Source organism: Elephantulus edwardii, unplaced genomic scaffold, assembly GCF_000299155.1.
Source record: "Elephantulus edwardii isolate Elephantulus edwardi_28Jun2011 unplaced genomic scaffold, EleEdw1.0 scaffold00513, whole genome shotgun sequence".
Lineage (NCBI taxonomy): Eukaryota > Metazoa > Chordata > Mammalia > Macroscelidea > Macroscelididae > Elephantulus > Elephantulus edwardii.
This window is the reverse complement of record NW_006400263.1, coordinates 173,709-199,723: the sequence shown is the minus strand read 5'-3', so window position 1 is coordinate 199,723 and position 26,015 is coordinate 173,709. Positions and strand designations below refer to the sequence as shown.

Below are 26,015 nucleotides of genomic sequence, written 5' to 3'. Positions count from 1 at the left end.
GAGGGACAGTGCAGGAGGGGAAGGCCCTCTATGAGGTGGATTGATTCAATGACTGGGGTAGTCGAAATGGGAGTGTCAGAGACAGTGCGATTGGCACAGAACAGAGCAGAGTTTAGGGCTGTTGTACATAGGGTCGCTATGAGTCGCAAGCGACTCGACGGCACATAACAACAACAACTACCACATCCAGCTTTTAGAAACTATTCTCTTTGTATAGCTTAAAATTGGCCTCACTGGAATGTCTTGTTATTGATAACACCTAAGAAGAAGAGCCTTTGGCCCTAAGGGATTGGCTGCCTTTTGAGTTAACATGGAGAGTACGCGTGTAGAGTTCAAATTGCAAATAGGTTCTGGTAGTTTGTGTTGGTCTTCAAAAGCTCAGATGACTACTACAGGTCTGACTTTGAAGATTATTAATCATATCTTTCTTTTTTATGTTTTGAAAATGTGTCAGTAAAGAAGACTTTAAACGAGTTTTTCAGTATTCTTGATTTCTGAATGATAAGCACTTAACAGTCCTCACCTATACTGCCCAGATTAACACTATGCTGATCTTCTGAATTGCCTGACATTTATATGTATTCATTTCTTGTGGGTTTATAAACTTAAGTATGGTTACAAATTTAAATTACTCAACACTGAAAATAGACAAAGTTAAATATATGCAATACCTCTACAAGGGAGAATCACTTCAAGCTTAGAGAAAAATAAATATTCCAAATAAAAAGTTTTATAGAATGATTCACATGGTGACATCCTTTTGTTGTTAATTGTTAAATGGATAGATGAAATATTTCTCCCACATTTGCTTATTAATAATAGTTCTTCATTGGTTTAATTGGTTTACATCCTTTCACCAGTCATCTATTCAGTCTGATAGGCTCTTCTTTCTGATTTGAATAAATTCTTAAAAATCTAAAGCTATCTAATTGTTCTGTACAGTTTTCCCTCTCTATTTTCCTACTTTATTATTATCATCATCATTTTGAATGTGTTTAATTTGCTTCCCTTCTCCTTCAGTTCTTTTATCTCCATAATTGATTCTGTATGGGAACGATTTCTTACCTATTTATATTAATGATCTCATATCTTCAGTGTCCTTTTGTGACTATCTTATGTGACTCAGCATAGTTTGTTCTAGTTTTAGCTGTGAGTTGGTTTGTGGGATTTTTTAAAAATATAAGTTGTTGTTGTTGTTATGTGCCGTCGAGTCGCTTGCGACTCATAGCGACCCTATGTACAGCAGCCCTAAACCCTGCTCTGTTCTGTGCCAATCGCACTGCCTCTGACACACCCATCCTGATTACCCCAGTCACTGAATCAATCCACCTCATAGAAGGTCTTCCTCTATTGTGCTGTCCTTCCACCCTCCCAAGCATGATGTACCTCTCCAAGGACCTCCTTGCAACATGTCCAAAGTATGTCAGACGAAGTCTCAGAATCCTTGCCTCCAAGGAGCCACCCAGTTTAACCCTCTCCAGGACAAATCTATTTGTTTTCCTAGCAGTCCATGGTATTCTCAATACTCTTCTCCAGCACCACAGCTCAAAGGCATCAATTCTCCTTCTATCCTCCTTGGTCACTGTCCAACTCTCTGATGCATAACAAGTGATTGCAAAGACCATAGCCTGTATCAGACACATCTTAGTCTCCAGAGTGACACCATTTCTCTTCAGTACCCTGGAGAGGTCCCTAACTGCAGACTTTGCCATCGCAATACATTTTTTAATTTCCTGGCTGCTGGTGCCAAGACTGTTGACTGTGGAGCCAAGCAGACTAAAGTTGTTAACAATCTTAATCTCGTCACCATCCATCCTGATGCTCTCATTTAAATTTATAGTTTCTGATATTAAACTTTGGATCACTTCCTGGATGTAGAACTGCTAGATCAAAACTTTAAATAATTTAATAGTAATTGTTCATCTTGGAGAGGGTTAACCAGGCTGCTTCTTGGAGGCAAGGATTCTGAAGCTTTATCTGGTATGCTTTGGACATGTTGTAAGGAGGGACTGGTCCTTGGGGAGGGACATCATGCTTGGGAGGGTGGAGGGACAGCAGAGGAGAGGAAGACCCTCTATGAGGTGGATTGATTCAGTGACTGGGGTAATGGGGGTAGGTGTGTCAGAGACAGTGAGATTGGCACAGGATAGAGCAGGGTTTAGGGCTGTTGTACTTTGGGTCACTATGTGTCACAGGCGGCTTGACAGCACATAACAGTAACAATTGTTAATTTAGTCCTTTAGCTATACCAGTCACAATTCATGCTCTCAGTAGTCACATATGCTGACTGTATTGGAGAATGTGGCTTTATTTCCATCATTACACACTTGTCTATTGGACAGCAAGGAGTTCAAGAATTTCTCTGTCCCAGTTGTCTTGTAATGTAAAGAGAAAGTTGCTTATTTTCTTGTCCTCTTCCTGGATGTTTCTTAGTATATTTTTTATCTTTTTTTTTTTTTAATACATTAAGCTTAGTTCATCTTTTCTTTGTAGGCTCATTTCAGCCAGAGTTTCCCACCTGGCAGCAATGAGCTAGACCTCTCAGCCCTTCCCTATAAGCATTGATCCTCAGCTTATTTGTCTTCCACTACCCCTGCACAGTTTAAGACCTCAGGAAGAGAGAGGATAGTAATTGGCATGTTTCAACTAACAGATGTAACCTTAGATATCTCGGGAAATGTGGAGGATAGCTGTCTGGCCAACTTACTGGAAGAGACCCATATTTGTTTCCATTCCCCAGAAACATGGTCCAAAAGAATGTGAAAATTTAAAAAAAAAAAAAAAGAATGTGAAAATTTTCAAAATATCAGTACTGTCTCATGGAAACAAAATATTGATGAAAATCATCCCGAAACAACTGGAACAGTTGACAAGAAATTACCAGAAATTCAGGCTGGATTTAGAAGAAACTGTGGCACCAGAGATATTATTGCTTAAGTCAGAAAGATCCTGGCTGAAGGCAGAGGATACCAGAAGAATTTTATTTTATTAAGTATTTTATTGACTTTACAAAGGCATTTGATAAGATCATAACAAATTATGGCTAACATTGAGAAGAATGCAAATCCCAGAACACTTAATTGTGCTTACACAAAATCTTTACCCTAGACCAAGATGTTGTCTGAAAGGAACAAGGGAACACTGAATGGCTTACAATCTGAAAGTCTGTGTATCAGGGATATATTTTTTTTATCCATTACTCTTTAATGTGTATGTTGAGAAATTAATTCGAAAAGCTGAACTTTTTGCTGAGAGCTATGTGATCAGAATTGGAGAAACATTTATTTTAACAACCTGCCTTATGCATATGACACAACCTTGTTTGCTGAAAGTAAGGACTGAAGTAGTACTTGCTGCAGAAGATTAAAGACTACTTCAATGTGGATTACATCTCAACATCATGTAATCAAAGGTCCTTAACCACTAGGCCAATAGGCAACATCATATCATGATAGATGGAGAAGATTAAAACTGTCAGTTGTTTCATTTGCATCCACAGTCAACAACCTTTCTACCAGTAATCAGGAGATCACAAGATTTAACACATTGGGGAAATCTTCTATCAAGGATCTCTCCAAATTAATGAGAGCAGTGATACCAGTTTGAAAACCAAGGTCAACATGATTCAGTCATGGTCTTTTCAGTCACTTTGCATCCTAGAGCTGGAAGAATTGATGTCTTTGAGTTGTATTGTTGGAAAAGTGTACTGCCAAGATAACAAACAAATGTTATGTTGCAAAATGTACCGCCAGAGTGCTCCTTGGAGGCAATAATGGCAAAGCTTTATCTCTCATACTTTGGACATGTGGCTAGGAGAGACTGTTCCTTGGAAAGGGATAGCATGCTTGGAAAGAGAGGCAGCAAAAGAGAGGAATATCCTCAAGGAGGTGGATTGACATTGCAACTACAGCTGTGGGCTCAAGTGTATCAGAGATGGCACAGAATTCAGGTCTGTTGTCTGTAGAGTTGCTATGAGTTATACTTGATGGCACCTAACAAAAGCAATAACAATCCTTGCACATTCATTCCTCCTCAGTAATTTGGAGAGGTACTTGACTGTAGAATTTCCCAATGCAATACATCTCCTGATGTCATGACTGCTAGTACCAAAGGTGTTGGTTATGCATCGAAGATGAAGTTGTTGATAATTTCAGTCTATTCTCCATCTTTCCTTATGTTACTTGTTATTCCAGTGGGGAGAATTTTTGTTTTCTTGACATCGATGTGCAATCCAAATTGAAGGCTGCACTAACTTTAAAGAAGTAAGTAAGTAAGGTTGTGTGATCTGCATAAAGCAGGTTGTTGATGAGTCTCTCTCCATTCCTGACCCGGCATGCTTCTTTAAAGAGTGTAGCTACTTGAATGATTTACTTAGCATGTAGAGTAAATAGGTATGGAGAAAGGATACAACCCTGACATATGCTTTTTTTACAAAATTTTAAACCATTCATTCATTGTTCCCTTGCTCTGGACAGAAAACAATTTGTCTAGTATTCCTTATTTTTCAGCCAGGATCCATCTGACATGAGCAATTATAACCATGGTGTCACACCCTCTTCTACACCCTTTTGGTAGTTTGAACTTTTGGTAGTTCTTTGTCAATGTACTCTTCTAGTTGTTTTTGGATAATCTTCAGCAATTTTTGTTTACTAGTTTATGTGCAAAATTCTAATACAAATTCTAACATATTCCTTCAATTTCCCTCACCCCTCCCACCCAACAAATTGTACAATTCAATGATTAATCCCTTCTTCCCCCTGTACATCTACATCCCTCTGCTTCCAGCCTCTTCCACCCTTCCTGGATCCTTATTGTCATGCTATAATAATGGTGTTATACAATATTTATCCTTGTGGGACTGAGTTCACTCAGCGTAACTCTCTCCAGTCCCTCCCAAGTTAGATAATAATTTACAAAGTTATTGCTCCTGCATGCTGCATAGTATTCCATTGTGTGAATGTACCATAATTTCTCAATCCTTTCTTGTATAGTTAGACATATGGTCCATGTCCATGTTCTTGTGATGGTGAATAATGCTGCTATAAACATTGGTGTACAAATCTCCATTTGCCTCAGTTCTCATATTCTTGGTATATTCCAAGCAGTGCAATAGCTGGGTCATATGGAATTTCTATGTTCAGCTTATTGAGGAAGCGCCAAACTGCCTTCCAGAATGGTTGCACCATTTTACAATCCTACCAACAATGTAGAAGAGTTCCTTTCTTGCCACATCCTCTTCAACATCTATTACTTGCTGCCCTGTTAAACTTTACTACTCTTACTGGAGTGAGATGATACCTCATTGTGGTTTTGATTTGCATCTCTCTTATTACTTATTAGTGATTTGGAGCATTTCTTCATGTGTTTAATTGCCATTCTAATATCTTCCTCTGTCAAAATTCTTTCTATGTCTTTTGCCCATTTTGTAATTGGATTATCAGTCTTTTTCTTGTGGAGGCCCAGGAGTAAAAAAAAAAAAAAGTAAACTTTTGTTATAAGACTCTTGTCTGAGATGGTATTACCAAATGTTTGTTCCCAGTCTGTAGCTTTTCTTTTCACCCTGTTGGAAAAGGTTTTTGATGTGCACAGAGATTTAATCTTTAGAAGGTCCCATGCATCAGTTTTATCCTCTTTAGATTGTGCATTTCTGGTTGTATTTGGGAGTCTCCTTATACTTTGGACCAGCACTTCTAAGCTTGACCGCAGTTTGTCTCTTATGAACGTTATGGTTTTGAGCTTTATTTCTAGGTCTCCGGTCTACCTTGAGTTCATTTTTGTGTGTGGTGTGAGATGTGGATCCTGTTTCAGCTTTCTGCAGGTGGAAGACCAGTTTTGCCAGCACCATTTGTTGAAGCGGTTTTCATTTCCTCATTTGATATCTTTGATTTCCTTGTCGAATATGAGTTGACCATGGAGAGCTAGGTCTATTTCTGGGTTCTCAGTCTTCAGCAATACTTTATTTTCATGTGATATTAATGATAAATTGTATTATGATTTCCACATTCTATTGGATCACCATTCTTGGGAATAGAAACAAAGATGGATGTCTTCTAGTCAGTTCACTAGGTAGTGTTTTGTAAATTAGAACCTACTGCTTCTTCCTATGAATGTTTTAAGAGCCTTTACTAGTATAGTCCATAGGGAGTTTCACTGCTAAACCAAAGGGTATGTTTCTCTAGGAATTCAGATCCACCTGTGGCTCTGAGGAGAAAAAATGTACAGTCTCCTTCTCTGTGATTTACAGTTTTAGAAACCCAGTGGAATGTCAACTATAAATTATTTCTGACAGGAAACAATTAGTTTGAGTTAGAGGAGACATGAACGAGCGGGCTCTGGTGTTTTAGTTTTAAGTGTGTTGTGGTACTAACCAAATGGTTACACATCTCTGGTGGTTTGACCCTGCCAGCTATTCCTCAAGAGGAAGCTGGAGAGTCTCCTCCTGGTAACATTTACAGCCTTGGGAAACCCAGTGGAACGTCGCTGTGAGTCGGAATCAACTCAGTAGCTGAGTGAGAAGCATAGGTTTGCATTTCCGGTGACTGGTCTTGTAATGCCTCCAAAAATGAGGATGTCATTTTCTGAGTCTTCTGTTGCCACCGGAAAGCACTGACAGAAATACTGTGGTTCTCAGAAAATGCTACACTTCACTATGTAGTTATGAATCAGGTGTTCTATGTGATAGTTTTTATTATGGGTTTAAAATTGTTATTCTGATCATGGCAGTTTTACTTTTAAGAAAATAAAAATGTGAGTAAAAACTATTATTTACGTCAAGTTTCACTAGTGTTTTGACTGTGATGAAAGACTCTACTGGACAGAGCAGTAAACTCCACCAATGTGAAGACACAAGTGGATCAAGGCCATCACACATTCTGATTGGGATGTAACTGAGCTGTGGCCCTCCATATTATAATACAGTCTCTCTCTCTCTCTCTCTTAAATATATCAGGTTTTTGAAGAACCTTCCATCAGCCTTTTTGCTCTAGAACATTGTGAGGGAAGAGAGTTACATCTTGAAGAAGCTGTGAACTCTGTCCTAAATAAGGACCTGCACTTCTACACCCAATCTGTGTGGGTTAAAAGCGGACTGTAAGTATGGGGTAAAAGCCAGGCAGCAAGTTGATTTTTATCCCCATCCCTAGTACTGTTGATTTTGGTCTCCTGGTACTCTGTCAGTGTATTAATAGTGGGTGCAGTTTGAATAAGGGAAGACAGAGCCATTTCCAAAAGGAGCATTATGTAATGGTCTGGGTCGGGGGAGTCTTTGAGAGAGAAAATTGTCCACCCAATCAGCACAAACTAGATGGCATTAATTGATTGAGCCATTTTCTTTCAAAAGAACTTAATTAAATTGTAACTTTGACAGCCAGGACCATTACATGCTTAAGGCAAATGGCTATTTGTAAGACTAAGCATGTTTTGTGGTATTGATTTGCCATGATTTTTAAGAGCTTTTTTAGTTTGCTTTAGGGTGCTCACTTTACTATGCTTGAGCTAGCCTGCCTACCACCATTGTTGCTATTACATTTAGGACAGTTGTCAATCAAGGATGACCCTGGTGGCACAGTGGTTGCTGGACGGATGCAGGGTAGCAGTCTACTTCAATTTAAAAAATTTATTGCACAGTTCTTCTCTGTCTGTTGACTCAGTGTGACTTGGAATTAATAGAAATTAATCCAGACTGTATGGAACCACTTTTGTCCAAGAGTATGTGGGACTAAAATTCTCACCACTAGACTGATAGGCAACATCATGGTAGATGGAGAAAGGACTGAAACTGTTAAAGACTTCATCTTACTCAGATTCAAAATCAGTACCCTTGGTACTAGCAGTCTATGAGATCAGGAGATGTATTGCGCCAGGAAAGTCTGCAATCAGGGGCCTGTGTAGATTATTGAGGAGCAGTGATGTCGGTTTGACCACGAAAGTCTGCCTGATTCAGGCTTTGATCTTTTCAGTCAGTTCCTATACATCAGAGAGCTGGACAATGAATAAGGATAATGAAAGTAGAATTGATGCCTTTGAGCTGTGGTTTTGGAGAAGAGTACTGAATATCTTATGTACTGACAAAAAAAAATAAACATATATATCTTTGAAAACATGCACCCAGACTGCTTCTTGCCAGTAAAGATGGTAATGCTTCATCTCTCCTACTTTGGACATGTTGCTAGGAGATGTTGTTGCTTGGAGAGGGACATCATGCTGGGAAATGTGGAGGGAAACAAAAGAGAGAAAGACTAGTGAGGTAGATTGAATAGTGACTGCAGCAATAGGCTCAAGTGTGTCAGAAATGATGAGGATGGCCCAAGATAGGACCGGATTTAGGTCTGTTGTTCATAGGGTTACTATGAGTTGTACTCAACTCAATGGCTCCTAACAATAAATAAGCACAATAAAAAGCTTTAGTGGCATACTCTATAGCGAGTGGAATGCTAACATAAAGGTCATGCCTCTTTTATGATTTGAATCTACTGGTGGCTCTTCAGAAAATAGATGAGCCATTTCCTCCTATGTGACATATGTTGTTGTTGAATAATGTTGAGTTGAAACCAGCCCATCGCTGACCCTCCAGCAGGTTTTCAGAGGCAATAAATCACATGAGAAGAGATTATCCATCCTTCTCCCATGGAACAACTCGTGGATTCAAACTATGTGCCTTTGGGATTGCAGCACAGCTTCTTACCACTAAGCCACTAGAGCTCCCTCTTGTAGAGACCTACTGGAGGGTCAGCTTTGATGGATCCCAGCTCACTGACAATGTATGCGAGTGAAGCAGAAGAACAAACAAATCTTCCTCAAAAGAAGTACCTCTGGGTGTTCTGTAAAGCAAGGATGGTGAGACTTCATCTCATGTACTTTGAGCAAGTTTCTCACATATACCAAGCAAGTTATAAGCAAGGGTCAATCCTTGGAAAGGCCATCATACTGGAAAGTTACTTGACCAGTGAAGGAGAGGAAGACTCTCAATGAGATGGAGTGACACAGTGACTGAAAGCATGTGATTAAGGACAGCAGAGATTGTGAAGATGTCACAGGATTAGGCAGGGTTTTGTTTTACTGTTAATAGGGTTTTTATGGGACTCTTAAGAGAACAAACAGGTATGTCCTGGAGAGGGTGAAACCAGGCTGCTCCTTGGAGGCAAGGATTCTGAGGCTCCGTCTGACATACTCTGGGCATGTTGCAAGGACATCATGCTTGGGAGGATGGAGGGACAACGCAGGAGGGGAAGACCCTTCATGTGATGGGTTGATTCAGTGACTAGAGTAATGGGTTACGTGTGCCAGAGATGGTGAAGTTGGCTCAGGATAGAGCAAGGTTCAGAGCTTTAGTACATAGGGTCGCTGTGAGTCACAGGCATTTTAATGGCACATAACAACAACAACAATGGGGCAACTCAAGAAGACATAGCAAAGTGCTGGATTTGGAAAATCAAAAGGAACGAACTCACTCTGCGTTTCTGAAGCTGAAGGAACTGAACAAATTCAAACCATGAGTTTCTATACTTAAGGATGTTGTGGGCAGAATTTTAAATTATCCAGGAAACATCAGAAGAAGGAGGAGTACACAGAGTCACTGTACCAAAAATAATTGGCTGAAATGGAAGAATTTAATGAAAAAGCATTTGACCAGGAAACCATGGTGATAAAGGAAGAAGCTCAGGCTGCTCTGAAAGAATTGGCAAAAACAAGGCCCCAGGAATTGATGGCATACCGATTGGCATATTTCAAAAGACAGATGCGACCCTGTAAGGTTGTGCCAGGAAATCTGGAGGACACCCGCCTGGCCAACAGACTAGGTTAGATCCATATTTATTCCCATTCCAAAAAAGTGATCTAACAGTATGGACAGTATTGAATAATATTACTAATATCACATGCAAGCAGGATCCTGCTGAAGATTATCCAAAAGCTACTGCAACAGTACATCAACAGAGTATTGCCAGATGTGCAAGCTGGGTATAGAAGAGGCCGTGGCACTAGGGATGTTATAGCCAATATTAGATGGATCTCAGCTGAAATCAGAGAGTACCAGAGGAATTTCTATCTCTATTTCATTGACTGTGCAAAGGCATTTGACTATAGATCACAACAAACTGTGGCTAACCTCAAGAAAAATGGGAATCCCAGAACATTATTGTGTTCATGGAAACTTGTATTTGGACTAGGAAGCATTCATCAGAACAGAACAAGGAAACATTTCATGGTTCCAAATCAGAAATCGTATGCATCAGGGATGCTTCCTATCTCCATACCTTTTCAATCTATATGTGGAACAGATCATTCAGGAGTCTGGACTCTATGAGGAGGGATGTGGCATCATGATTGGAGGAAGACTCAACAACCAGATGACACAGCTTTGCTTGCTGAAACTGAGGCGGACCTGAGACATTTACTTCAGGAGCTCAAGGCCTACAGGCTTCCATATGGATTAAAGCTCAACATCAAGAAAACAAAGATTCCCACCACTGGGCTAATTGGCAGCACCATGATAGATGGAGGAAAGATTGAGATTGCTAGCAATTTTAGCTTGTTTGGTTCTATAGTCACCACTCTTGGCACTACTAGCCAGCAAATCAAAAGACAAATTGCATTGGGAAAATCTGTCCTCAGGGGTCTTTCCAGAGTGCTAAAGAGTGATGATGGCAGACTGGAGAGTAAGGTACACCTGAACCAAGCCATAAGCTTTGCAGTTATTTGCTATGTATCAGAGAGCTGGACAGTGACTAAGGATAAAGGAAAAAGAACCTATTCCTTTGAGTTCTGGTGCTGGAGAAGAGTAGTGAACATACCATGGACTGCCAAGAGAACAAACAGGTCTGTTCCGGAGAGGGCAAAATGGAGCTGCTCTTTGGAGGTAAGGATTTTGAGACTCCATCTCATATACTTTTTGGGGCAGGAAGAACCAGTCCTTGAAGAAGGACATCACACCTGGAGGGTGGAGAGAAGATCTCGGATGAGGTGGATTTTTACAGTGACTGGGATATGAGATGGTGATAGTGGCTCAGGATAGGACAGGGTTCAGGGCTATTGTGCATAGGGCCTTTATGAGTCTCAAGCAACTTGACAGCACATAACACAACATGGATTGGAGACAACACAGTGGCAGCTAACAACAGTAACAAGCATAAGATTTCTGATGGCTTTCCCCACCTTACTGTGTTGAACTGAATTCTCTAATCTTGTGATGTAGAACTTTTTTTATGGTCTCCCTACAGTCCACAATGAAGTTGATATTTATTGACTTACCTCTGAGACTTTCTTACCTGCTTAATTGAAAAGCTGGTGCCATTTTACTTGACATTCTTATTTCTTCATTGCAACTTATTATCCACCTACTCTTACTGTTCTAGATTGATTCAAAAGACAGTAATATATGGAGTAAGAAACAATGAGGGTGTCTGAAGATTAGGATCTAAATGGATCATGGAATGATAGTTAATGCAGAGAGCCAGCGGCCCTGAGTAACAGTTTTGTGCTGTCTTGATCTGCTATCCCACATTTTTTATCTATGGTGTAATGAGGGGCATCCCTGAAATTTACCATCCCACATGGCTTTTCCATATATCGAGTTTAGTTAGATCAATATATAAAGATCTTACAAGCTTATTTAATAAAGCCTCTGATGGTTTAGATATTTATAGACAAGAAATAGTGGAGGGAAATTCATCCATCTGGCTCATCTCTTCATAATTTGATAAGCCTGGTCTTTCTTATAGACAGTAAAGGGAACATTATCTGATAGTGGTTAGTTTAGATCCATAATCTCTGTTGTATTACATCTTTTCTTAAAAGCCCAGATATCAAGCCATTTTTTGTTTCCTTCATATCTTCACATCTTTGTGTACAAATTGAAGTCTGTTGCTACTATGAGTCCTTAAAGAATATTGCCAATATTTAGTTTTACATGTTTTCATCTGGAAAATGGAAGGGATTTTTCCCTTTTCAAGTTTTACAAATTTTCATCTGGAAAACTGAAAGACCAATTGCAGCAGACCCTTTGCAGCGTGTGTTGTAAATTCAAAATGAACTTGTTTCTGAAAACACTCCATCTTTTCAGAAAATAGTCTTGTCTTGCTGGTGGTGCTCCGTGTGTCTCTTCTCCAAAGTTACATTTTTCTCTTAATCTCTGGTCAGTTACCTTTTTCCACTGAGTCAGCTCTGACTCATGGTGACTGTGTATGTCAGCATACAACTGCACTCCACTTCTTTTTTACAAGTAGTTAGATGATCAGTAGATTTCTACTGAGGAACCTCTAGATAAACTTTAATCTTTCAGTTTAGTGGTTGAGTACATTAACCATTTGTATCACCCAGGAAATCTTTGGCCCAAAACAGGGCAACTCATTGTACAATTCTAGGTGCTTTGATTTGTGTAAGACAGCCACCTGGTCCTCCACACATACTCTGTAAAGCATCGTTTGGCGTGACCTTGAATCTTGTTGAGAATTTCACATCTTGGTAATAACAGAATATTGTTGTTAGGTAGTATCATTTAGCAGAGTTCTGCAAACTTTTTTTTGTATAGGACCTGATAAGATATATTTTCTGTTTGTGGGACTGTCTCTTAAAATTTGTCACAATAAAGCAAAAGCAGCCATCAGCAATCTGTAAAGGGATGGACATCTGTAAAAGTTGTCCAACACTGTGATCTAATGAGACAACTGAGAGAACCCTTTATGCAAAAATATCCAACCTTACAAGAGTCTTTGAAGGAGTAGTGTTCCTCAGTTGTTGTTTATTGTTATGTGCCATCGGGTCAGTCACCTGCAACTCATAATGCAGCAGCTTTGAACCCTGTCCTGTCCTGAGCCAGTCTCACTAATGCCAACACACCAGCCCCCTTTGTCCCAGTCACTGTATCAATCCATCTCATCCAGAGTCTCTAGTGCACTGTCCCTCCACCCTTCCAAGGAGTAGGACATCATGCTGTTCCTCAAAGCTATTTAAAATTCCTTTCAGACTTCTGAAGACTAAAGTCTTCTAACGTCTGCCAGATTAATAATTAGCTCTTGTTTGAGATCAGAAATATTAGAGAAGATGTTTAGAGGCTGCTTAGTATGTCTGTGGAAAAAGTCCTCTCACAGGAACCAGGAGGGCTGGAATCTCACAATTTCCTGTCATGCTGCTACTAACTAGGACATCTCCATAGAGCCTGTCTTTCCTTTCAGATGATAAAATTTCTGACTGACAACATACCATACGTTAGACCTCTTTTATAAGACTCTTTCTTACAATGTTGTTGTTGTTGTTGTTATGTGCTGTTAAGTTGCATGCAACTCATAGCGACCTTATGTACAACAGCCCTATACGCTGCTCTGTCCTGTGCCAGTCCCACTGTCTTTGACACACCTAGCCCCTTTACTTCAGTCACTGAATCAATCCACCTCATAGAGGATCTTTCTCTCCTGCGCTATCCCTCCAGCCTCCCAAGTATGATGTCCCTCTCCAAGGACTGGTCCCTCCTTGCAATATGTCCACAGTATGTCCGACGAAGCCTCAGAATCCTTGCCTCCAAAGAGCAGTCTGGTTTAACCCTCTCTTGGACAAACCTGTTGTTTTCTTGGCAGTCCATGGTACATTCACTACTCTTCTCCAGCTCAAAGGCATCAATTCTCCTTCTATCCTCCCTAGTCACTGTGCAGCTCTCTGATGCATAGCAAGTGATTGCAAACACCATGGCCTGTATCAGGTGCACCTTAGTCTCCAGAGTGACACCATTGCTCTTCAGTATTCTGGCTAGGTCCCTGACAGCAGACTTTCCCATTGCAATATGTCTTTTAATTTCTTGACTGCTGGTGCCAAGAATGTTGAATGTAGAGCCAAGCAAACAAAACCTGTTAGCATTCTCATTCTCTTCACCATCCATCCTGATGCTGCCATTTGGCCCAGTGGTGAGAATTTTTGTCTTCTTGATAGTGAGCCTCAATCCATAATGAAGGCTGCAGTCCTGGACAGTCCTTGACCTTCTGCAGTGAGCGCTTCAGGTCCTTCTCAGCTTCAGAAAGCAGGGTTGTGTTATCTGCATGATGCAGATTGTTGTTGAATCCTCCACCAATCCTGATGCCACACTTCTCATAGAGCCCAGCCTCCCAGATAATCTGCTCTGCATACAGGTTGAAAAGGTAGGGAGATAGGACACATCCCTGGCATATACCCTTCCCAGTTTTGAACCATGCCATGTTTCCTTTATCTGTTCTTATGACTGTGTCCTAGTCCTAGTATAGGTTTTGCATTAGCACAATCAAGTGTTCTGGGATTCCCATTCTTCTCAGAGTCAGCCACAGTTTGTTATGATCCACACAGTCAAACGGCTTTGCATAATCAATGAAACACAGATAGACATTCCTCTGGTACTCCCTGCTTTCATCCAGAATCCATGTAACATTAGCTATAATATCCCTAGTACCATGAGTCCTTCTTAAAATAAATATAAAAAAAATTTTGAAAAGAAGGCCATTGTAGACTGAAATTTGTATAGTTCTATTACGTTTGACTCTCTGAAGACAGACTTTTTAATAAAAAATTTTCATATTACTATAGCTGATTGCTTTATTTGGTCAACATTTATTGCCAGAACTATGCAAGTTGAATAAGATACCATCTTAGTTCTCTGGCCTCACAGTCTTAACAGAAGAGCATGGCTCTGACAGCTATGACAGTGTGCTAAGCGCTACATTAGCCTAAATTAGGTGCCAGGATGACAGGTGTGGGTCTTGAGATTCTATACGTTTACGCACTTTACACTACCTGAGTTGTGAAGGCTAGGTTTGGGGAAAGATCTTGATGTTGGAGTGGGTAACGTGTGGATAGTGGTGAGTAGTCCTCAGTGACAAGTTGTGGAGGAGTTGCAGAAGGAATTTTGTGTAGAGAGCTAACTGGAGTCCTCTAAGAGGCCCTGAAAAACATCTGACATTGAGCCTCAGTTTTAGTGGATGAGGGGGATATAGCACCTCGTCAAGTGTTAAGGCACAGTGAAAAGACAGCATTATCAATGGGACACAGAATTTTAGAGCAGGAGGAACGTTAGAGTCCAGGGCTGTGTGCCTGTTTTGGAGGGGAGAAACCAAAGTCCAATTGGAATACAGATCATCTGACTCCATTCTGGGAGATTTCCTTCTGGTCTTTCCACCTTTTCGGTTAAAAGAGGACATGCAATCTCAATATCTCAATCAATCTCTCTCTCTCTCTCTCAGAGAGAAAGATTATCGGTAAATTTAGATATCTTAATGACTGGAACCCTATATATGGTACATCAAAAGAAATAAAACCCTCTGACAACTAATAGTGATGCTCTACCAGGTCTCTGAGGCTGTAAATCCTTAGGAAAAGAGACTGCCCCTGTTTCTCCTGAGGAGCAGTTGGTGAATTTGAACTGCTGACCATTTGGTTAGCAGGATGATACAGTATGCACCTTGCCACCAGGGTTTCTTAACTAGATAAGAGGTAGCTCTTGCTGTTTTGAAGTCTCTCACTTTTTTACTTCGTGCTCTCATATAGGTGGATAGTTTATGAAGGATCCAATTTCTTGGGGAAGCAAATTCTTTTGGAGCCTAATGAGATTCCAAATTGGACAACATTCAGTGGGTGGAAAACAATTGGTTCCCTCCGTCCTATGAAGCAGGTAAGGAGAAAAGCAGTAAAATAGCTCACGTTTTTTTCTGGTAGAAATGTCATAAACCATAGCATCTAAAAGAAATATCGACCATTTAATTTAATTTGTCATATATGTAGCAGGTGGCAGGAGATATTGCTTCTTTGAACAAATATATAAAATTGTACTTAAGACTTAATGTTGAGATTTATCCTTGAGTCCCTCCCCCCGCCCCCAAGTTTTAGTGACTGGGTTCAATTTTCACGGAAGAATTAGGTATTTTAAGTTCTGTGGCAAAGCAGTGGAAGCAAAAATGAACTTTGAAACGGTACAAGTTTTACTTTCAAAGTGCTTGGATTTCTTTCTCATGACTTACATAATCCTCAGGGTAGCTAGCTCCTGGCAGTTTAATTAAAACAGTATTTACTGCACACCTACTACTTGTCACTCTTCTGTTCATACCTTTCCCAGTGCACTTTGGATACAATCTAAACTCCTCCACATGGCCTGCCTGATCTCACTCCCCCCCCGCTTCTCCATCCACATCCCTCACAGGTCCCTCACACGTCCACTCCATCTGCATCCCTCACAGGTCCCCTGTCCTGTGGCCATGTGACATGTGCCAACTGATGGGTGTTCTCACTCAGGCCTTGCATCTGGAATTTGATCCTCTCATTATTTACCAAAACAGATCTCCAAAGCAGTCCCACAGAGCAGAGGACTCACTCACTCACTTTCAAAATAGACACACAGCCCTGAGCTGTAAGATGTACCCTGAGCTCTAAAATTCTGAGTCTCTTTGATGATGCTGTTTTTTCACTGCAGCTTTCCCCCCTCACCCACTATTAACATGCTAAAACTTGGGCTTATTGTCAGATACCTTTCAAGGTGTCTTAGAGGCCTCCAGTTATTTCTCTACCCGTAATTCCTTCTGCGTCTCCTCCACTACTCACCACTGGCTTATTTGTGCTCATCCCACTGGATTCAGCTTAGTGTGGGAGCCTCAAAAATACCTTCACCAGCGACATTGGATCCTAAGAAGTTTCTTCAAGTGGTGTATTGTACAGTGCGCAGTGGGCATTTCCATCCCATCAGCCGTAGGAGGAAGATGTGGCAACCCACTTCTGTAAAGATTTACAGCCTTGAAAATCCTGTGGGACAATCCTCCTCTGTCCTGTGGGGACTGCTGTTAGTCAGAGTCTACCTGATGACAGTGAGTTTGGCATTTTTGTTTTCTTTTATGGGGTTTTTCATGAATGTCCATTTTGTTTTATCACATTAATTACAATGCCATTTATTACAACATCTTATCAAATCTTCACTGTACCTTACCTTTCTGCTCACCCTCCGTATACATCCACTAATCTCTGCTCCCCTCTTCTTCCCATCTTGTCCCTGTCAATTTTTCATGATAATTTCTATGTGTAAACCTTAGGGGTTTTTTTTAGTCACTAATATCTTGTTTCACATTGTTAACTCTAATACACACAATGCTTGACCTTGATTCATTTCACACTGTCCTTCTTTTTATCTGTTTCACTAAAGTGTTCCTTGTCCAATCATCGACGGTTTTCCGTTGAAAGATATCCTTATGCCTGAGTTGAGCTCTTTCCCACTGGATTCCAAGTCTCTTGAGAGTAAATGATCATGTACAGTTTGCTTACTGTTCTACCACTAGTGCCTGCCACGATGTCTGAAAAATTTTAGGAGCTCTGAGATTGTTTCATTAAAGAATAGTGTGTAAATAAAAGAATGATAATTTGAAAGTGCATATCCTGTTATGGAAGATAGAAAGATGCCCTGTCTTATTGGAGCTTATATTTTTGTTGTTGTTGAGGGAACATGACCAACTCAAAGCAATAACTTAAAATGGAAAACAGTACATGGCAATCAAAAGCCACATTCAGTGCCTGGTTCAGTGAAGGAAGTTGTAGTTTGTGAGAGTGGGGAGACCTGGCTCCTCAATCACTTCATATGCCATTCCTATCATTTCCGAATCCCGTTGGCAACATTGTTGTGTATTTGAGTCAGAACCAACTCCTGGATAATCACTTCATATGCCATTCCTATCATTTCCGAATCCCGTTGGCAACATTGTTGTGTATTTGAGTCAGAACCAACTCCTGGCTGACCCTCCTGCAGATTTTCAGAAACTTTATAAGGAAGAATATAGCATCAGGATTGGAGGAAGACACATTAACAACCTGCGTTATGCAGATGACACAACCCTACTTGCTGAAACTGGGGAGGACCTGAAGCGCTTGTTGCAGAGGGTCAAACTACTCTCGTCTGCAATATGGATTGAAGCTCAACATCAATAAAACACGGATTCTCACCACTGGGCCAGAACCATAATAAATGGAGGGGAGATGGAGATTGTTAATACTTTTAGCTTGCTTAGCTTCACAATCAACACCCTTGGCACCAGCAGTCAGGAAATCAAGACAAATTAAATTTGAAAAAATCTGTCAGTGACCTTTCCAGAGTTCTAAAGAACAACGATGTCACTCTCGAGACTTAAGGAGAGTCTGATCCAGGCCATGCCTGGTTTTTGCGATTTTTTTACTCTGCATTGGAGAGCTGGATGTGACCAAACATGACAGGAGAAGAAGCGATGCTTTTGTGTTGTGATGCTGGAGAAGAGTACTGAACATGTCATGGACTGCCAACAGAACAAACAGTCTGTCATGGAGAGAGTGAAACCATGTTGCTTCTTGGAGGCAGGGATTTTGAGGCTCCCTCTTGCATACTTTGGGTACATGGTTAGGAGGGACTAGTCCTTGGAGAAGGACATCATGCTTAGAAATGGAAAAAGACTATGGATGAAATGAATTGACACAGTAAATAGGGTGTGGGAATAGGTCTATCAGAAACATGAGATTGGCTCATGATAGGGCAGGGTTGAGAATTATTGTGCGTCGGATCACTATGAATCACAGTCAATAGCATACTACAACAACAACAACAACATATCCCATAGCGGGAGATTCCCCATCTTTCTCCTGTGATGAATTTGAACCATGTGCCTTTGGGTTGGCAGTGCAGCTTCTACTCACTAAGCCATCAGAACTACTTCTTTAGAAACATAGTTTCACGTAACACCTTTGAGGTAGAAATTATCTCCTTTTTTGTGATGGAAAACTAAGATAGTAACACAGTCGGGGGGAGGGGGATGAGGGGTGGGAATCCAAGTGTAAGACCTAGGATTTGGACTCTAATCTGTGATATTCTAAAATGTGTGTTAAATTACCACACTCCTTCCAAAATAAAATAGTTGCAGAGTATAGCAGACAAGAGTAAGTGCTGGTGTTCTGAAGTGCAGACTTGTCACTTTAAATGTTAAATGGTAACCGCTTAAAAATAGTCTTCTCCCTCTCCTTCTGCCATTTGTCAGCAATGATGCCGAGCAAGTGACTTAGACTTAAGTTATTAGCATCTCAGATTTCTTCGCAGTACAGTACTGATGGCCTTGCCCCAGCCTCTCAGTAGTGCTGAAAAAAACCCTATGTTTTTGAAGCACTTGATCCAGTAATCATCTCATATTAGTATGATGATAGATTCATTTTAAAAAAGAACCCCTTAAGAGAACCAGACACAATGTGGGGATACAAAGACAGTAGTGAGCTTCCCTAGCATATAACAGGTGGTACAGGGTCTCATGACCATGACATTTTTCTTATTCTGTGTTCCTGTAGCAAAAGATAGGTAACACCATTGAAAAGCTGAGAAAAAGCAAAATAGAAGTTGGAATGCTTAGAGAAATGCCAGAAGATTACAGACTCATTATGTTGCTAATCATGTGTTGTTAAAAACTGTAGAAATTAGTTTAACACTGCTAATGTTTTAGTTACTTTGAGATGGTGATTCCTGGGGAGGGAAGCATGTCCTTGCCTGTGGTTCAGGGGCTTGGAGACACTGAATTACCAGAATAGTAGCTTCTGTTTTACATAGATTTTTCTTTTTAAATTAAAATTTTTTTTCCTTTTGGATTGCACTTTAGAAACAACCTGATTCCTATTCTAGTTACGTACTTAATATTAAAATAGCATTTTAGTAGATTCTTTTTCTTGCAGTTTGTTGAGACCACACTTTGTATTCTAAGAAAAGAATTCTCAGGTTCTGAGACCGCATGTTGGTTCATACTTAGTTTTTTACTAAGGCTGTTTACAGTACTACATGTATTCATATTTTTGTTAAGGAATATGAGAGTAATTGAAATGTGATTTTCTGTGAGGTTGGAAATTAGGAAGTTACTGAGGTATTTACAATGTCTACCAGTGTTTTTAAGTATAATTACAGAAGAGTCAAACTATAATATTTCATAAAAGTAGATAGTAACTTATTTGACTTTTTATTAAAACTGATAATTTGAACATAATTGGAACTCTCTCGTCTATGAAGATCATGCTTGTTCTCTGATAAGAAACTATAATAAATATACACTCAAAAATCTCAAGAATGTACAGTGATGTCAGTGAGGAACTAGGCTAAATTATCAAAATTCTAATAGCTCACTATAACATTATGAACATGAAAAGGTTTAATAAATCTAGCCAAGTAGAAGTCTTACTCATCTGCTCTCACTCAATTAGATAATAATTTGTCCTCATTCTTGCTTATTTAAAAACTCCTTACTGGGGGGGGGGCATGGTGAAGATGAACATAGAAATCTCATAGGACCCAGCTACTCCACTTCCAGGAATATACTACAATCAAAATAGAACTAAGACACCAAGGGAGATATGTACACGTATGTCCACAGCAGCATTATTCACATTCGCAAGATTATGAAAACAGCCCAGATGGCCATTAACAAACAAATGGATTGAGAAATTGTAGTACATTCACCCAATGGAATGCTATGAAACCCTAAGAAATTACAATTTAGTAAAATACTGCATAACATGGGAGAGTTGAGAGAGCATTATGCTGTGAGAAACAACTCAGTTTTAATGGACAAATATTGCATATGACCATTATTGTAAAAATAAGAAGATAACGAAGCAAGATGTAAACAAATGTTCAAAATAGCAGAGGGAAAAGGAGAAGGGTAGGACAAGTGACACTACTAGGATACCAGAATTTAGTGGGAGGAAATGGGGGAGGGGATGATGATGTTAAAGGATTCAGGAAAGATTCCAAGGGGACTTGGAAAGATGGGGTCATAATAAGCATAGATAAATAGTAATTAATTCTGTAAAATGCAATATATATGAATAATTGTATAAAATACAAGGTACACAAATGAGGCACAATATAAATGATATATTTTATAAAATACAATGTACATGTATAAAGCAATGTAAAAGAATAACTGTATATAAACCAATAAAAACACTAGAAAAGTAAAAAAAAGAAACTCCTAAGATTTATTTCTTTAGGAAAGCTAAATATTCTGTGATACCAATGACCTTGTGTTGGTCAAGCATAAGCTTCAGAACAGTACAGTACTTATTTACTCCATAATGTTACACTGCATTTACAGTTCTCATAGTGAAAGTGCACCCTAATCAAATAGCAGTTTGTTATTTATTCAAGGTTCTAATTGAGATGTCAACACTGACCTAAGGCAGATAAGTGCTCTGCATGTCACATTGTAGCTGAATGCCTGATGATCCCAGGGCTAACAGGACTGTTTTCCTACCTTCGATCATGTGTTTTCCTGTCACCATCTAACTTAGTTCACACCACCGTCTTTGGAAGTAGACTGTTGTTCTCAGTGTCAAAGAATAACTAGTGCATCTTAGAATATAGGCCTCACAAGCACCCTCATAAAGCGGGAGCATTTTGTTACAAACAGACCTGGCTTCACATTTACTGTGAACTTTAAAATTAAGGTCTCCCTGGCTTCCCATTTAATGTGAACTTTACTGTAAAATTAGGGTCTCAATTCTACTTTCATAACAATTTCTTTAGATTATTTCAGTGACACAGAGAGCATTTAGCATACGACTTCACAGATGTACACTTTAAAACAAAACTCACTAAAACACACACACACCCAAAAAAACAGAACTCACTGTCTTGTAGTAGCCTTCACCAGGTTTCCCAAGCTGTAAATCTTTGGGAGGACACTGCAGAGTGGCAGGTGGATTGAAGTACTGACTATTTGATTTGATTATCAGTTTGACAAGCTATACACTGTGCCAGTAGGGCTCCTATCCAACAAAACCTAATATCCAGTAAGGGAGCAGTGTTGTCCTAGTGGGTAGAACATTTTGCTACCAACCCTAAAGTACAAGGATTGAATCCACCAACTGCACTTCAGGAGAAAGATGGTAAGTCCCCTGCAGTGTGATTTACTGCTTCTGCACACCTACTAGAGGGTCGATGACCCATAACAATGCTCAGTAAGCATTAACTCTTAATTTTTAGAGACAAGTCTTATGTCTAATATTTTATCCTAAAATCCTAATTTTAAAGTATGAGATCCCTTGTTACCCATTTTTCAGATACCCCATTAGTGCTTAAACTTGCTTGGTCTCTCCGAGAAAATATTCTGAAGGTCTGTCTAATGAAAACAAAGCAGTAACCACAGCTGCTGAGGTCCTTATTTACCTGAGGTTTTCAAGACCTCCCTCTACAGAGGGTTGGCACTGAAGAGCTCAAGATAGTATGTCTGATTATTGGACTTGTCTTTCCTGAGTTTGTGTAGGTACTAATTTGCCCTTGTTCCACGCCTGTACCTCCTTCAGCACACCTGGGACACATTAGTTATTGGATGAAACCCAAGCCCCTGATTGTTCCACAGCCCTTGCCTCATGCAGTTCTGGTGAATGAAACGACTTCCTTTCTCCTTTCAAAAATGTTCCGTGTTTTTCAGAATGGCAACAACATAATAGAGACTGTACAGTGTAAACTTTGTACTGATGTAATATAAGGATTTTTCTGTAGAATATTTGTACATACAAATAAATAATTTAGCTTCTGACTTTGCTCTTCACTACTCGATTTCCCGAGGCAAAAGGTTATTTTGAAACAGCTGTTTCCCCTTTATCATAGCCTGCAGTGTACATCAGAATAAAGAACCGAGCTGAGAATGAGTATCTGACTGTCATTGGAAACCTTGTGGACATCAGGGCCACATCTGTGTGCATTTCTCCCTACAATGGAAAAAATACGCAAATATGGCACTACTGTCGAGGACTCTTCAAATCCAAGGTAACTTACCAAACCAGTTGCCAACAGGTTGGTCCCAACTCTTGCCAGCACTGTGTGTCTCAACCAGCACCATTTGTGGCTCCTGGCCATTTGCCTGCCCCATAGGGTTTTTATTGGTTCATTGTCCAGAAGTAAAACACCAGACATTTAATCTAAAAGGCCATTGCATGGATTTGAATGGCTGAACTTGTGGCTAGATGTTGTGTGTATTAACTCCTAAATAAGAGTACTCCAGATCCAGTTTGTTCTTTTGGAAACTGGAATCTTGAAAATCAAACAGATTGAGAAAATAATGCCATTACTTAGGAACAGGTAGTGCATGATCATATACTGATTGATAGTCATGTATTACTGAAGCATTTAAGTTACATGGCTAGAGGAATTTTTGATGTGTAACTTCTGCTCTGTTCTTTTGGAAAATAGAATCTTGCACACCAAGTAGGTAAAATAATGGCATGACTTAGGAATGGTTCATTGCATGATCTTTTACTGATAAGCATATATTACTAAAGCATTTAAGTGAAATTGCTTAGAGAAATTTTTGATGTACAAACTCCAGTTTTAAAATTTAAGTTAAACAAAGGTATGCCTATTGTTGTTATGTGCCATCGAGTCACTTGTGACTCATAAAACCCTGTGTACAACCCTATGTAGCTCTAAAAGTCTGCCCTATCCTGAGCCAGTCTGTCTCCAACACATATACCCCCATTACCCCAGTTACTGTGTCACTCCATCTCCAATGCTGTCTCTCCATCCTTCCAAGCATGATGTCCTCCAAGTACTGGTCCCTCCAGGCCACACGCCCAAAGTATGTGAGACAGAGCTTAAAAATCCTTGCCTCCAATAAGCAGGTGTCACCATCTCAAGACAAATCTGTTTGTTTTCTTGGTGGCCCATGGCATGTTTGGTACTTTTCTCCAGCACCACAACTCTAAGTCACAGATTCTTCTTCTCTCATCCTTAGGTTATTGTCCAGCTCTCTGATGCACAGTGATTTTTTTTAAAGACAAAAGATACATGTCATTGGATCTAAACAGGACAATGGTCTTTTGTGATCCATTACCACAGGCTCAGATAAAATCAGCTGTCAAGAGATTCTAAACATGTCAAGTCTTTCATTTTCAAAATATACACTGAAGTGTAATGAAGAAAGCAGCTTTTATTGGAAAGTAAAATTTAGGTTTCTTTATTCTTTTTCTATCTGCATTCACTGTGATGCTATGGAGAATAAAGTACCTGTTTTAATAAATATTATATGTTTAATTAAACATTTAATAAACAACCTTATTTTATCACCAGTGGATTATCTATCTGCCCCCCTCTTTTTTTCAACACACGTGAAAAGCATTCACTCACTCAATGCCTGTGTTGGATTCATGACTGATCCAGGTTTTGGGAGGCTGTAAATCTCATGGAAGATGGCTTCCTCTTTCCTCCATTGAGAAAGCTTGGATTCGAACCACCAGAGATTCCACGTTTGGGTTAACAGTGCAACTCTCTGTGGACTATGCCACCAAAGTGACTTTTAAGGAGTGACTATTATCTGTATATCTTTAGCATACCAGCTGATTTAAGAAAATCAAGCTCTACATAATACCTGTTAAGCTATCAGGGACTTTGTGTTCAATTTTAATGCATTGGGCCTCCTCTACACAGTGTGTAGGCTTCCTTTACGTCTTTTTGTGTCTATTTTAGTGGCCTCATTTCTATGCCATTTCCTCTTGCCAGCCATAAGAATGACTTTTTTAAAAAAGTTTATGGAAATTTCTGTTATGCTATGTAATATATATATATCAGCCCAGTTTATTTTCGCAAACATAATACTGCTTGTTTGTTTGTTAACTGTTAGGCGAATGATACATGTCTTGATGTGATTGGTGGCCGAGACACACCTGGAGCTAAAGTAGCTCTGTGGACGGAACATGGGCAGTCCAGGCAGAAGTGGAGACTGAACAGAAATGGAACCATCAGCTCTTACCTCAGTGACCAGCTTGTCCTTGATGTTAAAGGTGGGCCTTTGAGGAGACACAGTGTTTTGTTTGTGTCTAGGGTATTGTTAAGTCCTAAAGCTCCTCTTCCCAGGTAAAGGGAATCTCTGTGTAAGCTGTCATGAGCCGACCATAGCTGCCCCTCCTGTGCGTTCTCTGAAGCAGTAAATCACATAGGAGCAGACCGCCCATCCTTCTCGCGCGGAGCAGCTCTCGTATTCTAACCATCTGCCTGTCGGTTAGCAACACAGCTCCTTACCAGAACTCCCTTCAATATACAAATATTAAACATAATTTTAATTATGTTTGAAAATTTGAGACACGCAATTTTAAGGAATGACACAAGTGTCTATGTGGGTCAAACAGAAAAAGCCTAAGGACAAAGTCTGAGAAACTTTTTACTCATCATCTATGAACTGGGGAAAGGATTTTAAATTGAAAGTGTTGTGGTTATAAAATGAATTGTCTTTAGTTTTGCAGAAATGTATCTTAACTTTTCACTGTGAATTGCCATGGTCCTTAGAAGCCCTCATTTTAAAAGTTACGGGACGTATCCTTTAACCTTGTTTTTTAATTCCTCAAGGTCAGGGCTAACATCACCCATGGCTGCTGCTTTAATTGGGTTAGTCATAATCTCTGTTGATGTAGAAACAAAAACATAGCACCTGACATTTAGCCAGAGCTCTCTGGGAGCACTTTGTTCTTAAGAGTTGCACTGTTAGGGCATAGTGCTTATGCAATCATATATTGTGCCTTTTAGTTTTTCAGTCTGAATCATAGTAAGGTCCAAATTGAGGTGAATAATGGTTTGGCCTGTTTAAATTCAGCTTCCCATTTCAGGACACGTCGTAAATGACACAATAATCTACTAAACAGCAGGCTGAACAAAGCAACTTGTGAAACTGCTAAGCACCTGCATGAACAAATAATCCTTTCTTTTGGAATTTCTATTTTAGGAGGAAGCTATTATGACAAGACTCATGTAATTGTAAATCAGCCCCTGGAGGGAGAAGAAACACAGAAATGGGACATTGAAATATTGTGAGAGAAGCAATATTGTCCCTCGAAAGAGCAAAGGAGGGAAGCACACATCCTTCCCTGTCTTGATGCAGGAAAAGGAAGCTGCTGCTCTGATTGCAGGATCGCAGAGCAGAATGAACTCTCCCCTCCCCAAGCTTCAAGACAGTATTGCTCTTAACCATGGAAAAGCCCAAAACACCCTTGCCAGTTTCTCAGTGTTCCTGTGAAGAATATGTCACGTAAAGACACACTTT

General features: G+C 39.8%; 1 protein-coding gene across 1 annotated transcript in view; it reads left to right on the top strand.

Annotated features, from left to right (window-relative positions):
• Positions 1–25,786, top strand: part of LOC102855222 — a 196,698-nt gene extending 170,912 nt beyond the window's left edge. Inside the window, exons 20-24 of the mRNA XM_006903124.1 lie at positions 6,950–7,089; positions 15,499–15,622; positions 22,595–22,753; positions 24,603–24,762; positions 25,698–25,786. Coding sequence (XP_006903186.1) covers positions 6,950–7,089; positions 15,499–15,622; positions 22,595–22,753; positions 24,603–24,762; positions 25,698–25,786 — 672 coding nt within the window. The remainder of the gene's footprint in view (positions 1–6,949; positions 7,090–15,498; positions 15,623–22,594; positions 22,754–24,602; positions 24,763–25,697) is intronic.
• The last annotated feature ends 229 nt before the right edge of the window (positions 25,787–26,015 follow it).